The following is a 14897-nucleotide window of genomic DNA, read 5'->3' as shown; positions in this document are numbered from 1 at the left end:
CGTTCAAGTTAGAATTGCGAAATCTCGCCTTAAAATAAGAACAAGTGCCCATCGGCCCTATGAATTATGGTTGTAACTAGACTAATAAGTAACCTGTCTGTTCCCGCGTAACTCAGGAGTGACAATCTTCTCCGTAAGCTTTGAGCAGTCTTGTTCGGCTCAACGTTATAATGACGGTAACAAAGCAAAGCCAGGGGTACTCCCTATATGGCCTTATCAAAGAGATCTTCAATTGGTACCCTTCTAATTACCCTGCAGCAGAGAGGAAGTAAGTCTACGCATCTACTTGGATATGACCTATTTCTCATTGAAATTTTCACACTGACAATATACAGACTTCTATTCAAACTTGACTTGTCTATCCTAATATTCGCCTGTCTATGTTGTAAGTACGCCTTTCCCAAGTTCTTGATAGCTTGAATCTAACAATTTACAGTCTTCGTAAAATTTCTAGGTTAGCCCCTATTCCATCCAAGCACTATTTTTGCACGAGCTTACAAGGACTACATCTCGAAGACCAAACAAACATCAGCAATGCCTACGTCAGCGGCCTCAAGGAAGAATTCGGGTTATACGGCAATGAACTCAACTATTTCAATGTGTGCTACTATGTGGCTTATGTGATTTTTCAAATCCCCGGCATGTTACTTATGTCGCGACCTCAATTGTGTGTAATGACTCAAGAAATCTGCTTGTTGATCAATAACTTGGTAACTATGCTAATAAATATAGAGCACGCTGGTTGCTACCAACTCTTGAGGTTCTCTGGGGTATATGCACTTTCGCACAGAGTCGTGTTACGAATGTTCACCAACTCTATGCGTGCCGATTCCTAGTAGGCATGTTGGAGGCTCCAGTATTTGCCGGGACACACTTCATCTTAGGTACCTATACGAGATGACCCATCTCTCTGTCTCTCAATTCTTCGAATCTTTGGCTAACCAGACATTAGGATCATGGTATAGTGGTCCTGAATTGTTTAAGCGAGCCGGGACTTGGTTCATATGTAACCCCCTGGGCACCATGGTGAGCGGGTATTTGCAAGCAGCGGCGTACACCAATCTGTCTGGTGTAGGTGGGATGCCTGGATGGAGGTAAGAAACTCTTGAACACCACCCTTACGTTTTAAGTCCCGAACTATAATAGAATGCTAAGTGTTGATGTCTCATCAAGGTGGCTGTTCATTATTGATGGCATATTTACCCTTCCAATTGCAGTAGCTGGATTCCTGGTCTTCCCGGGGATTCCGGATTCGCCAAAGCCATTCTACTTCACTGATGAGGATATCGCTCTCGCAAAGGCAAGGTTAGAACGGGCTAAGATCCGCAAGCCGGGGAAGCTAGGGCTTGACGTGTTCAAACGCACACTTGGACGCTGGCATATTTGGGTTTTTGTGTTTTGTTACATGTAAGTTACTCACATCAAAATGACCCAAGAAAAGGGTTCAAGCCATACCTATCGTTATGCTATAAGTCTAATCATCTGTCAGCTGCATGATCATCTCCGGCTATCCAGACTCGTATATGAATCTCTGGCTGAAAGAACAAGGCTTCTCCGTTATTCAGATCAACCAGCTGCCTACTGTCACGTACGCCATCAACATCGTCGCTTCTTGGCTGGGTACTACCTTGGCTGCGATATACCCTTCATGGACTGTTTATAGCAGTGCGACGATATGTATCGTGTTCTCGTCAATCTGTATGATTATTTGGGATATTCCGAAACCTCTGAAGTGTGTAACCTCTTTATGTCGATGACTCTCTGTATCTTTATAAGGTTCGTTCTATTCGCTAACAAGAACCTATAGATTTGTCGCGTGGTACTTCTTCGGCGTATCAGGGTGTCTAAGTCCGGTTTTATACTCGACGGTTAATACAGTTGTGAAGGGTGACTCGGAAGAGAGAGCTCTAATTTTGGTGAGTGGATCCATCTACCCCTTACAAGAGGGGAATTGCAAACCACGGTAAATGATAAAGAGTGAATACGAAGGCTTACCGGAATTATTTTAGGGTGCAATGATGACTTTTGGTTACTCATTCAACATTTGGGTGCCCCTTTTGCTCTTCCCAACTGCCGGCCCCAACGGTGCTCCAAGATGGCGTATCGGATGGCCTGTCGCGTTAACTTTCCACGTGCTACTATGGGCTGGGTTTATTGTTGCGATCTTATTGTATCGCAGAGAGTGAGTTTCGTCCTATCTTCAATTTGATTAGCTGCTAATATCAATATTTAGCTCCAAAAGATCGAGAGATGCACAAGAGGAAGATTCCTCGTCTGGGGAGGAACCAGTTCTTGTCCCAACCGAAGCGCACATAAAAGATTAACATCAAGAATTTGGTCACATTGACGCTGGGTCGGGAAACCCGAGGGTGTTGATGTAATACATAGATTAATTGTGATATAGTCCATACATTGCTCTATATTATCGATATTATAACACATGTGAAGCTTTCGATAGGATGAGGGCCGAAATCAGGAATTAGCTTAACGATATAAACTAACCGTTGGATATGAAGGGGTATCATAAATCAACATTGCGAATGCGATTATCGTATCGTCCAAGAAAGCGTCATTTCTAGAGATTGGCTTCCTTAGGGACGTATCCGCTCAATGACACTCTACATGGAAACTCTCCGCGTGGGTGTGCAGAACCGTGCTCTATCAGGTATGCTTTCTCATTGTCCACAGTCGTCAGATCCAGCTTCTCTCCGGCATAGACCTCGTCATAGCATTCCTGGAAGTTAAATTCTCTGCATATAATAGCGAGGAAGGCCTTTACTTCCTTTAAGACGAAAGCCTGACCGGTACAATTTCGAATGCCATACTCGAAGGTACGCCAAGCACCTTTCTCCGGGTAGAGTTCGTGTTCTGGTCCTACGAGAAATCGCTCGGGTAAAAACTCGAGTGGTCGCGGCCAACAGTCGGGGTTCCGATGGACGCTAAAGTGACTCGTCTGCACGGCACAGCCCTCAGTAGGATACTCAGTGCCATCGCGACCTTTCAAGACCAGATCCTTACATCCCATTCGAATGCCGTTTGCGGGAGGGAAGAGTCGTAGCGCCTCTTTTATTACGGCGAGGGTATACGGAAGAGAGTTGAGAACAGATGGGTTCTCGGTGATCATGTCCGGACACGCTGCAATATTTCGCCCAAAAACTTCATCATGTTCAGCGCGGAGTTTAGCCAAGACCTCCGGATGCTTCCAAATCAGGTAACAGCTGGTAACCATTGTGCTTGCGGTAGAATCGTATCCAGCAAAGAAAAACATACGCAGCTGTGCGCATAAGGAATCCATGAATTGCTTGTCAATTGGGTCAGACAACTCCCGGCCGGGCTGGGAGTAGTATGTCTCGAGAGCTTGATCTAGGATTGAATTGAAAGCCGACTGTTCGTGACGTGTCTTAGCATTGCGAAATGCGTTAACCCGCTTTGCAATTTGAGTGCGAATGTGCTGGTTCAAGATACGACTATTATTCCAGATGCTGAAGATCCTGAATGGATTAAGCTGACCGATGTTATCCATAACATTGTTCGCACCAAACTTCAATCCCAGTTGGCGGAGCATAGTCTTCGAAAGAGGGTGAGAACCGGATGTCTGATTGCCTAGCTCAGCGTTAAACACTACGAGCCCAATAATATCGTTCATAAGCGATAACGCCAACGGTTCAAGACGAAACAGATCTCCTTTCCGGGCTTCCTCCCGGAGAAGTTCGCGGAAAACGAGCATCTGCTCAATAACCACAGGCAGAGTAGCATCGAGGTTGCTATTGTTGAAGAAGGGTAGGAATAGATCGTGGTCATGTTTCCATTCTTGACCATTTTGAGTAAATAGGTTGATGCCTCCTTTTCCTGAGATAGGTGCAAACCATTCTGTAAGTGTAAAAGGCTTTTCGGCCGATACCCAAGGATGATTGGTCGCTTGGTTGGCGATATAAGGGTCTCTTACCATAAGCATAGGAACGCTCACAGGATAACTGTCAAAATAATATGCTGGGGGTCCATTTCCTCCATCTAGCTTCCTAGCTATTCGATCAAGAATATAAGTGCTGTGCGCACCCGGCGGAAGCTCGTCAGTAGCAGTCTTGGCCGCCATGAGATGACCCAAGAGAATACTATGCTCGGGCATCGGCTGCCAATGTATTAGTTTACACGTAGGTTCAACTGAATACCTGATAAAGGGGTAAGTAACTTACCTTTCCCATTTCTTTCAGCTTCTTCATCAGGCTTCTACAACGCCAAAATTCAGTTGCGAATGTAATGGTTCGCACAACCACGACAGCCAACAAGAAACCGCCACAGGCGTTCAACAGCTGCCAAAGAAAATCCATGCTGTTGCGAAGAAGCTGAGCCAATATCAAAGATGCTGTGAATGTTTGATTTAAAGGGTTAGAGCACTGCGCTTCCATATGAGGCACCTCAGATATTTAGGTATGGCGGTAAGGGGTTAATTCGTCATTCATGCCCCTTGCTTAAATCATTTCTGTTCCACTAGGGCTGAAGTTTACCTAGAAGCATTAAGTGCTTAAGATACGTATAATTAGGTCTTTATAAATATCTAGGTTATGAAAGAATAGAGATCAAGATGTGATTCTACCAATAACAAAGTGGGAATAATAAAGTACCTAAAGGATAGATGCAATTGGTTAATTTACTTTAGGTATTCCGTACCTTAAATATTATACAAACACGATAGCAGTACGTGTTAGCGATAGGTATTAAACTGACCATGCAGCCGTGCCACAGCTAAATCTTACCAATCATATTAGCGCCTAAAGCAACCTTGTCAAAATCATCATCACCTAGATCTAAAAGAATAAAATGTGTTTTAGTTATATTAATAATCATATCTCAACTAAATTTCAGGTTAGGAGGTAACATGAAAATCTATATTTGATGTTAACTTATGAGACGTAATATGTATACACTGACTTTAACGCAAAAGATTGCTCAAATCAAAGTTGTTTAATGAAATATGAGTTTTACATATTGAGCTGCAGGTCAAAATCGTTTGCTGCAATAAGGGTCTCGGCGCCAAGAGGCTAATGCATGCTACTATAAGAACGCTAAGATAAGATCCTTATCAGTTAGAAACCTCCAAAAAATTATTTTGGCGACTTTTGCGCTTGAAGTCATATTATCACCAACAATCGTCAACTTAATTCAAGATTCGTAACGTCGAAATATCCACAATGCCGAAGCCACGGACGAAACGACAGGCAATTCGCGACGAAAGAAAGGCCAAGCGACGCGAAAAGGCAATAGCTGCTCAAGAAGTCAGTAAAAGTACGAAAAGGCGACGGTTGAACGATGAAGATGGCGATGATGGTGCTGTCCAACAAGAAGCTACATTTCAAGATGGATATGATCAGGCCGAGAATCGAATTGGTGGACCGCCACAGGCCGATCGAGAGTTCTTTGGAATGCTGTCGGATCAAGAACAGGAATATTTTCGCTCCGTTGACGAGCAGCTCGACATAGACGACTTCCCTTCCCAAGAAGAACGGCAACTATATCTCGCCAGTGTCTTTGCCGAGGCACAGGGAAAGGAACTTAAGCTAGCATGCAGTCAGTCATGCTCGCGATTAATGGAGAGGTTAATCTTGATGTCCAACACGAGACAGAAGAAGAAACTATTCGGCCAATTTAGTAGTCACTTTTTAAACCTCATTCAGCACCGCTTTGCAAGTCATTGCTGTGAAACCCTATTCCTACAATCTGCACCCATCGTCACTAGAGAACTTGGAGGTGCCCGCGATGATGCTCCTACGGATCAAGACGATCCGAACGAAGAACCCTTACCCTATATGGAAGAACTATTTCTTCTCGCCCTTGACGAACTCGAGGGTCACCTCGGTTATCTACTTGCCGACAAATTTGCTTCTCACACTCTCCGTGTGCTCCTAATCATTCTGTCTGGGCGCCCCTTAGAACAATCACAGACCAAGTCCCTCATCCACAGCAAGAAGAAGGAAAAGATATCAGTTCCTTGGACATCTGATGGACCAACTGAGTCAAATTCTCAATTACGGGCCGTACCTATGTCATTCAACCTGGCCGCAAAAAAAATTATCGCCGACTCGGTTTCAAGCCTAAGTACCACAGAGCTCCGGGTATTGGCTACGCATCCTACTGGAAATCCAGTTCTACAACTACTCTTAGAACTAGACATTAGTCTAAACTCGAAGGCGACCGAAGACGGCTCTGAAGACATGATGTTACTATGGAAACTTCTACCTGATGCACCTTCTTCGTTAAAAGACGCAACCACACCGGCATCAGATTTTATCAACTCGATGTTATACGATCATATTGGCTCACGCCTCCTTGAGACTCTCATTACTCATTGTCCTGGAAAAGTGTTCAAGGCTCTATATAGACACATCTTTGGGAGCCGGATCCACAGTCTTCTACGTAATGATATCGCGTCTTATCCCGCTATTCGTATCCTCAATCGACTTAGTAAAGAAGATCTAGTAGTCGCCATCCAAAAGACTTTACCGGAATTCAGCAAACTTGTCGCGTTGTCAAGATTCAACGTGATCAAAACCCTGTTCGAACGGTGCCAAGCGCGCCAAGCCATCAGCGAGATAGATAGTTTAACGAAAGCTTTAGTTGAAGCGCTCGGGTCAGATCCCAAGTTTCTAGTCCCTAAGCTTTGCCTTCTACAGCCATTGGAAACCGACGATAAGAAGGATCAAGAACTCCCCCAAAAGAACCGTTCAGCCTTAGTCTCACACGGCTCTCATTTGACAACAACGATGCTTTCTATACCCGGGTATCCTTCCAGCACAGTTCAAAAATCCATAACCGCTCTTCCGGAAGAGCTCATTCTTCAACTCGCGACATCATCAGCGCCGACATCCTACGTGTTAGTCAATGCGTTATCAACACCATCGCGAAATAAAGCCTTCCACAAAACCTTAGTCGTAGCGCTACGATCACACTCATTCCAGTTAGCTATGTCCGAGTATGGAAACAAAGTCCTTAATTCAATTATTTCTATTCCCTCTAAAGGTGACGGGATATCCATACCTTTCCACTTCAAGGAATTTATCATAGAACAGTTGGGCCAACATGAGCAAGAATTACGGGAGTCGTTTGAAGGTCGACGCACCTGGAGAACTTGGAAGGGTGATCTGTGGAGGAACAGAAGGACAGATTGGATCTCCTGGGCTAAGGAACTCGATTCTTCAACGGAGCATGCGGCGACCGCGCCTCCGAGATGGAGCGGTGCTAACGGTTATAGTATTAGAGATACGACAAAGGATGATGATTATATAAAGAAACGAAAGAGAAGCCTAGATAATGCGTTATAGTGTGTTGTCACCCGGTTAACTCGCACAGTTTTGTAACTAGCAATAGTCAGAGTGAGTCCCTTGAAGGAAAATAAAATACCCAACACTGTTCCCCAGGCGATGTTCCTTTTCAACATCACACAGTTGGCAGTTGTGACTGCAGTTATGACTGTATTCCAAGTCATGTTTGCTCTGCTCTGTTTTAATTATCAGGTACTTTCTCCTAACCTACCTTAAGCCTGCCATCCACTTAATGTCTTTCTTTTAACCATACTTCTTTAACAATCTTGTCTACTTAAAAGTATTCCTACCTACCTTTTATTCTACTCTAGTCCATGAGTGACCATCACTCCTCATGACGTTTATCTTCCATTCTATCATCCTCAGTTAGAGCCCTTAAATCCTCAGGCATCTTTACACTTTCTTGCAGCTGCTGAGCCTACAGATAGGCATCTTTATCCTCTATGATGGTTGATAGCTTCCCTAACACAAAATGCCTAGTCGTCGAGGCTACGATCTATCTAACCTCTGCAAGAAAACTCGACAATATGGACGAGGACCCACAGAACAACCCGATTCTCCCCTCAACACTACCCTAGTCATTAACAATACTCAAGGCAATAACAAGAACAATTATGTAACGTCTACCCAGTCGCAAGTACTTCATAGCCAACATGAGCAGCAACCACAACAGCCACGCTTAAGCCCCGGGTATACAAGAAGCTCTGGTCAGTATACACTCTATAACGAACAGACTAGCCGCGGATGGAAGCGCATCATTCAAGCAACGAGCTCTACTCATACATTTTCTATTGCGACTCCAACTACGTCTAATACGGCCATGAATCCCGACGATAACAATGTCAGCTCAAACCCTACTGACCTTTCACCATCGGAGGGGGGCCGCATCCGCAATAGAGGTATTAGAAAGTTAAAGAAGCGCATAACATCCATAACACAGCGCGCAATTCAAGTTTCGCAGAACGCAAAGCGGTTCCTAACACCGCCCTTTTCACACCGCGCTATCAACCTGCAGTCTAGTACGCTGGTGGTTAACCCTGCTGAAACCGCAACCCCTAAACGTGCGACCTGTAGGCAACAAGCGGATCAGACTTCTATTAACACTCAACCACCTCTACTACTTCCGCAGATTATCGTCACCTCGCCATCAGGTGAAGACAAGGATGTGCAACAGGCCTGAAGTGGGTTTAATACGGTAAAAAAGACAAGTCAAACTTGTCGACATATACTGTCGACCGCACGATACCAAGGGTAGAAGAACTCGCTACATAATAACCGTACTATGTCGAAGTAATATGAGCAAAGAACAGTGGTGTTGAAGGAAACGCATAGGAAACGCATATATGTGGTATTCATACGTCTTAAATAACCACGTTTCGTCCACATAACTTTGACGATACGCTCTTCGACCTTGAAGAGACTAGCCAATATCCAGTTGTATATTCGAGATTCAAGGTTAGCCATTCTTATTCCCCAGCCCCTACTACCCGCTTCTTTTACATATAGTATTTGCATATCTACCCAGACTACCCTCATATATTAACTAACGTCTCTCTAGCAGATCCTTGGGATACAAGAAAATACACAGAACCACAACGCAATTGACATGTTTCTTGATGATGGAAGATAGTTACCCAGACGGCTGGCCATGATAGGTGTTTGCGATTAGTTGTGCTAGGGCTCTAAGACTCGGAATATTATACGATACCTACGGTATTCCATGGCAGCTTCCCGGGATCTGTCTTACGCAGTCTCACTCGTTTCTATATAGATTGCTTTAATTTTAATTGACACTTGATTAAACAAAGACTAATGTTCAGCCTATTAGGGCAATAATAACCCAAGGTGACTAGCCTCTTCAATTCGAGAGCGGCTCGAAGGCGTCATTAAATCTAGCATTGAGAACGAATATTTATCATCACGTAAAGATGTATGTTCAGTACCTAGGTACGTACGTACGTAACTGAACAGCTTACTATAGGTATGTGTTGTTGTTAACCCTAATGCGGGACGGATATCTCGGCTTCGAATAAGACCCAGAAAGCGGCATGTTTCCCGAAGTCTTAAACTTAAACCCGCGCGAACTAAGACGCGCGTAAAGCCTAAGTGTGTAGAGAAAGGTAAAAACACGCGATCTGGACGTGGAATTCGGTATATGGGACGGATGGCTTACGTTGTTAATAACATGTACTCGGTTACCCAGATGGGGAAATTTGAGGGAGTTCTAATAATACCCGATGTCATTCTCATCCAGGTTGATTAGGGAGGGGGAGAGGACATATGAGCCTACCTGTCGACAACTGGCCATGTGTCTAGTATGGGATGACGTTCGATCTTCACTTTCAAGTCACACCGTATTTGAACTATCAACCTTGTGGAAGGATCTATAGTGATAATTAATTCGACGTTACGCATTTAAGTGCGTATGGTCGCATGATAGCTACACTACATTACTAGTCCCCCTTTTTTGTTATTTTCCCCTATTTTTGTGACTGGAAGTTGCGTGATTCATGCTAAGGCAAAAAAGTAGATATTGGTATTCATCTCCCTCTTCAATTCAAAGTAGTGCCACCCAATCCGTAGAGAAGTTCTTGTATTTATTTTTCTTTACCACTTCATTCTAAACGAATAGCTAGCATCAGCCGATTCTAGAATAATAGTTGGCCATACTAGCCAACTTAGTCTTCGTAGCGCTCGCTATATTCCAACAGGCTTTCTTCAAGTCCCGCGATGCCATTAAGTCGAAGAGTGCACTCGCCTCTTGTAATGACACTTGCTCGTATGCTTGCAACATGACTAAAAAATATTGGAATACCGTCATGTATCCATATCAAGTCATATGTAGTAGACTCGTCCCCATTGAAGCATATCTTCTCCTCCACATTGTCCGAATATTAAACATTGTAATACGTTATGGGATAAGCGACAAATACCTCCTCCCCCCCTCGGACACAACCGTTTGCGTGAAAGAACCAAAATTCAGAACGCTAGCCCAGGATACAAACAACGCTTTCATGCAAACCAACCCAGTGCTAAAACCCTAAGAGGCGCAAATCGTGCATGGCGCGTGGTATCTCCGGCGATATTGGCGCCAGAGGAATCCGGCAAACCCTTTTATATGCGAAAGTATTGTTAAGACATATACAAGACGCATCTTTAGATGTTCATACTTCATAATGAGATATTGACGCATTATTGCTCAGATCCGAAATCAACGAAACTCTCCCAGGTGTCACCCCCTGTCCCACCAGCTGGTGTACCTAGGCGGCTATAGTTATCAATAGAAACATCTGAAAGTCCCATGGTACCCTCTATTGAGGTGGGGAAGTAGTCTTCTTGAAGAGGATTGCTATATGGCGAGAATGTTTCGGCCCCTTGGTCTACTGTACTGGTCTTAGCGCTGTTATCTTGTGTTGAAATTTCGCTCGGGTAGGGTCCAAACATCTGGTAGGTCGAAGGATTCTCATCCATGAAGTGCATCGCCATTGGATCGCTCATGTCAATATTGGCCATCATCTTCACCTCATTTGAAAGTTCGGATGTGAATATGGAAGAGGATGTAGACTGCTGCGCCAGTTGTGGATCTAGATGAAGATTTGGGAAGGCAGAGGGAGTCTGATAAGGTGTACTCTTTGAGTCAGACATATCTGCATCCGTTGACGACGCAGGCGTTAATGCTGGCGGGGACGATGTTGTTGTAGCTGGAGTGTGTATCGGGGTCCCAGTCGTAATAGAATCCCTCCTGTCGAACTGCGACTGAGATGAGACTGACTGGGTTCTGGTTGCTGGAGATCCTTGAGCAGACCCCGATGTGGATAGCCGATGGGAAAAGTTAGCGTCGCTGTTCATGAGCGGCGCCATATACATGGAATTGCCCAGATTCTGCTGGTAAGTCATAGCGGTTGGAAATGATTCGCTAAAAAGTCGATTGACTTCGTTGTATCTGGCCATGGTGGCCATCGCTGCTTGGGTAGTGATGTACGCGTTCACACGATGGTTCATATCCGGCGAGTTCGTTTGTAAATGGGCAGTGAGGTACTTGTAATGGCGGGGAATTTCGTCCTCCTCTTCCTCGTACATTTCTTCCTTTAATACGATCTCCTCGCTCACTTTGAGACCTCGGCCCGTCCGTCGTCGATGAATTTCGGATGCTTGGCGGGCGGACTGCACTCTAGCCTCTAAGCTCCGGTCGGCTCGTCTGGACGCGGCAATGTAGGCCCTTTCCTGGTTTTCTTCGTGGGATCGTTCGGTCTGTAACAAAAGTTAGGGGTTTTCTGGTAAACATGGTAATTATGAGGAGGGTAAAGAGCTTACCTTTTGTACCTTGACAGGCGGGACTCGTTCGCTACCCGGCATGGCGTCTGAGATGTCTAAGGATCGCTTCGGCATGGGTTGAAATGTATATTGAACCTTATTGCTGAAGGTAGAACTGACGATAGAATCACCTCTGTACTGGTGATACGTCAAATTATCCAATAAAATAATATAATCCAAATAAGGGTCTTTGCGAAGATATATCAGAAGTCGGTTGTACTATATAGTCTCAAAGGGAAAGATTCATAAGCTGAATGTGGGGTGTTTCGGGCCTCGTTGGCATCTGCAACCACGAAGGCAAACAAAGTTGTGTGCTGGTTAACTTAAGTTGACAGTAACCCGTAGCACAGTATTCCTGGAGATGACTGCAAGTCACAGTGGGTCGTGAGATGCAAGTTATAGTTTGGGTGGAAGCTTCTGTATAAGTCGGCTCTTCTGTTTGAAGTTTCAAGTCTCTGAGTCTCTTCACGTGCTGTCTATCCTTGTGTTTATGTCGAAGCTATGCTCTTATTGCGGGCTGTCGACTTATATGAAGTCTTTATGGTATGGTTAGACGGATATGTGGTATGTAAGTCTCGTTCCTAAGTTGTGTATCTGACACTTCCGGGCTCCTATCTGGGATGGGAGCAGATGGATGAGATAAAGAGACGGGATATTGCTTGGGAGATGTTAATTGGTCTGCTGACAAAGGAGGTCGTTAGAAGGGGGGAGCAGAAGCTCAAGCTCAAGCTTAAGGTAAGGTAAGGTTAGGTAAGATGATGGTCATAAGAGGAGTATAGTAACAAGAAAACAGGAATTTGAGCTCGGAGAAAGACAAACACAATAGGTATACATATACATATACAATAATGGGATTTCTTTAAGTTCGGAATCGCGAAATGATGGAAAGTACATGATATGCAAAGCCCCATTGCGTAACAAGGCCGCAACGGAGCATACCATGTTAAGGTACCTGGCCTGGAAACCAATGGCTTCGATCGAAGACTAGAACAAGGATTCAACATATTCCCTGATGCGGGAGAATGCCCAAGTGGCGATCGATCGCGATGAGAAGCGCTTGGGACCAATGAAATAACTAGTAAGTCCTGAGACCGAGCAGGGATTAAGCCGTTGTGGCCTGGTGATAGTGCTTCAAGTAGTCCCCTAATAGGACTAGCATGAATAGCTCTCTGAGTCCTGGGTTCATAGCTCCCCGCTTTTTGTTATACGTACCATCCGAGCTGATCTATCTAGCAATGGATCTTTCATAATACGACAGCTAGAGCTTAGGTACGGCTATTTACCTAGGTAGGTACATGCGTAGGAACGTACCTAAGCTAATATCATACCTACATGTACATAGCTCAAGATATTAAAGTTGTTTATTAGCTTTCATATAATACTAAGATATACTAGCAAACTAGATTCTGTAAAGGTTGGGGCAAGTTTACCGAGAAGCGATGAGTTTGTATATTGTACCCAAGTACGTAAATCCTGTTGAATACTTAAATAGATTCGCTTGAACTTCACCAAATGATGTAAGCTAGCCGCGATCGACAACACTATAATGCTGGCAGCACGTTTCTGATATCATATAAGTAACTACTTAAAAGCTTTAGCAAACTAAATGTCGGCTCTGGGATCCGATTAAGTATAGATATACTGCGAAAGATTTTCTAATAACTACAAATGATAGACAAGAACAGATAATATCTGGGGACTCTAGGCTATTTGGTGTGAGGGGAAATTATAAAGATATGATGAACATATAAACGAATAGGTTCGCAATAACGTATGAATTGAATACGACGCAATTGTTACCTAAATTTAACGTCAATTCTCCCCCACACCTCACAACACTTTTCGAAAGATATTGTATATAGATTTATGTATAATGCTTTAAATAAGCGCCATCTCAAAGATGCACTTAAAAGTTTAACTCGTCTCCGCCCACCCGCTCTCTATCCGCCTCGATCCGCTATTAGCAGATTAGGTAGATTAGGTAGAGGTAGCTAATAAACTTGGTACCTCTTAGCTGGCCGGGTTTGCGGCATAGAAAATTTCTCTTTGTTGGCTACAAAATTTTATTTTTGTTTTTTTTTTGTTTTTGTTTTTGGCTTTTGCTTTTTTGTCCCCATAGGAAAGTTATCAGTAAGAGGTACCTACCTAATTGCTCCTCGGAAAATAGAAAATCAACATTATTTGTAATAAAAGAAATAAAAAATAAAATCTCATAGCCGCGTCCGGACCTCATTTCCGCTAGAGGCATCCCAACTTCCTCGTTACTCGTTTTACATGCCAAAGGAATCGAGATAGATTATGTGTCACCTTGGTATCGAATCATATCGACTTCTATCACCGTTACAGTCGGAGCTTTTGCTACGCGTTTATCATATTCCCATACGAGATACCGCTGAGAACGGTTAGAATTTTGCAAGACAACAACCTGCAAGCAACTGATTCTTTTTGATTCCCGCTCAGATCTTTGTTTAGTTAGAACTTTGTAGAACTTCATAGTTGACATTCAATCTTGGTCCAAACCAATTATAAGTCACTGTTGGAAAAGACATGGCAGCGATAACTCCACTAGGACCCGGCACAGCTGCATTTATCTAGCTTAATTCATCCAATCACCGCCAAAATAGTTTCACCATGCATCTGCGGACGGTAGCGTGTGTGTGTCCCGCATGAGATGCTGGGTAAGAACCAGTTCCATTGTCAGGTGAGAGATTCGATCAAGGATATATTTTAACGATTGCCGTCATATTTTTCGATTAGTGACAATCAGCGGTTGAATCTGTGAGCGGATCCAGTCGACTTGAAACAGACGAACCATAAGAGAGATGAGATTCTCCTATATTTGCTCTTTTCCTGTTTTGGGGAGGGTTGTGACTCTTTGAATCTTAGGTTGTCTTCATATTCCGGAGCAAAATGTCCGTCCCCTGAGCCCTTAGTGGCGGCTCACCTTGGGTACTTAGAGCCTTAACAATTTCTCAAAACCTCAGCTTCCAATCACATAGATATATATGGATCCTTTCTAGAGCACTTGCATGAGCCATACGTGGCGCTGTGGCTAATACTAATTAATCCCTTGGCGTTCTTTGCTCATTTCTCTTCTTTCCTAGTACCATTGACGCACATAGCTCCTCATACCTCACTGTGAACAAATTCTTTTGACCGAAAACAAGCTTAAGTGGTCAGCCGTTCGACCAAAAGGCCTAAAACGAACTGGTATGTCTTTCCCCGCAGTAGATCTTGACCTAGAATCCGAACACGACAACGTAACTA

At 44.0% G+C, this 14897-nt stretch overlaps 4 protein-coding genes across 4 annotated transcripts; 2 read left to right on the top strand and 2 right to left on the bottom strand.

Moving 5' to 3' along the window:
- Positions 1 to 170: 170 nt before the first annotated feature.
- On the top strand, positions 171 to 2324 carry GL218_04876 (Pantothenate transporter liz1; the record flags this gene model as incomplete). Its single annotated transcript, XM_033581506.1, has 11 exons — positions 171 to 268; positions 336 to 385; positions 437 to 454; positions 517 to 667; positions 733 to 884; positions 953 to 1094; positions 1174 to 1407; positions 1490 to 1732; positions 1808 to 1916; positions 2010 to 2182; positions 2234 to 2324. The coding sequence occupies 11 exons, from the start codon at positions 171 to 173 to the stop codon at positions 2322 to 2324; spliced, it is 1461 nt and encodes a 486-aa protein (XP_033435562.1).
- Positions 2325 to 2575: 251 nt separating this feature from the next.
- GL218_04875 (uncharacterized protein) lies at positions 2576 to 4126 on the bottom strand (the record flags this gene model as incomplete). The annotated part of the gene is made up of 1 exon (XM_033581505.1): positions 2576 to 4126. The coding sequence occupies one exon, from the start codon at positions 4124 to 4126 to the stop codon at positions 2576 to 2578; it is 1551 nt and encodes a 516-aa protein (XP_033435559.1).
- Positions 4127 to 5189: 1063 nt separating this feature from the next.
- Positions 5190 to 7316, top strand: GL218_04874 (Nucleolar protein 9; the record flags this gene model as incomplete). The annotated part of the gene is made up of 1 exon (XM_033581504.1): positions 5190 to 7316. The coding sequence occupies one exon, from the start codon at positions 5190 to 5192 to the stop codon at positions 7314 to 7316; it is 2127 nt and encodes a 708-aa protein (XP_033435560.1).
- Positions 7317 to 10508: 3192 nt separating this feature from the next.
- On the bottom strand, positions 10509 to 11705 carry GL218_04873 (uncharacterized protein; the record flags this gene model as incomplete). Its single annotated transcript, XM_033581503.1, has 2 exons — positions 10509 to 11567; positions 11631 to 11705. 2 exons carry the CDS (start codon positions 11703 to 11705, stop codon positions 10509 to 10511), a joined length of 1134 nt encoding a protein of 377 aa, XP_033435565.1.
- Between the last annotated feature and the right edge of the window lie 3192 nt (positions 11706 to 14897).

The sequence above is a fragment of the Daldinia childiae genome (assembly GCF_008694065.1).
Source record: "Daldinia childiae strain JS-1345 chromosome Unknown Scaffold4, whole genome shotgun sequence".
NCBI lineage: Eukaryota > Fungi > Ascomycota > Sordariomycetes > Xylariales > Hypoxylaceae > Daldinia > Daldinia childiae.
This window is presented reverse-complemented; position numbering and strand designations above follow the sequence as displayed.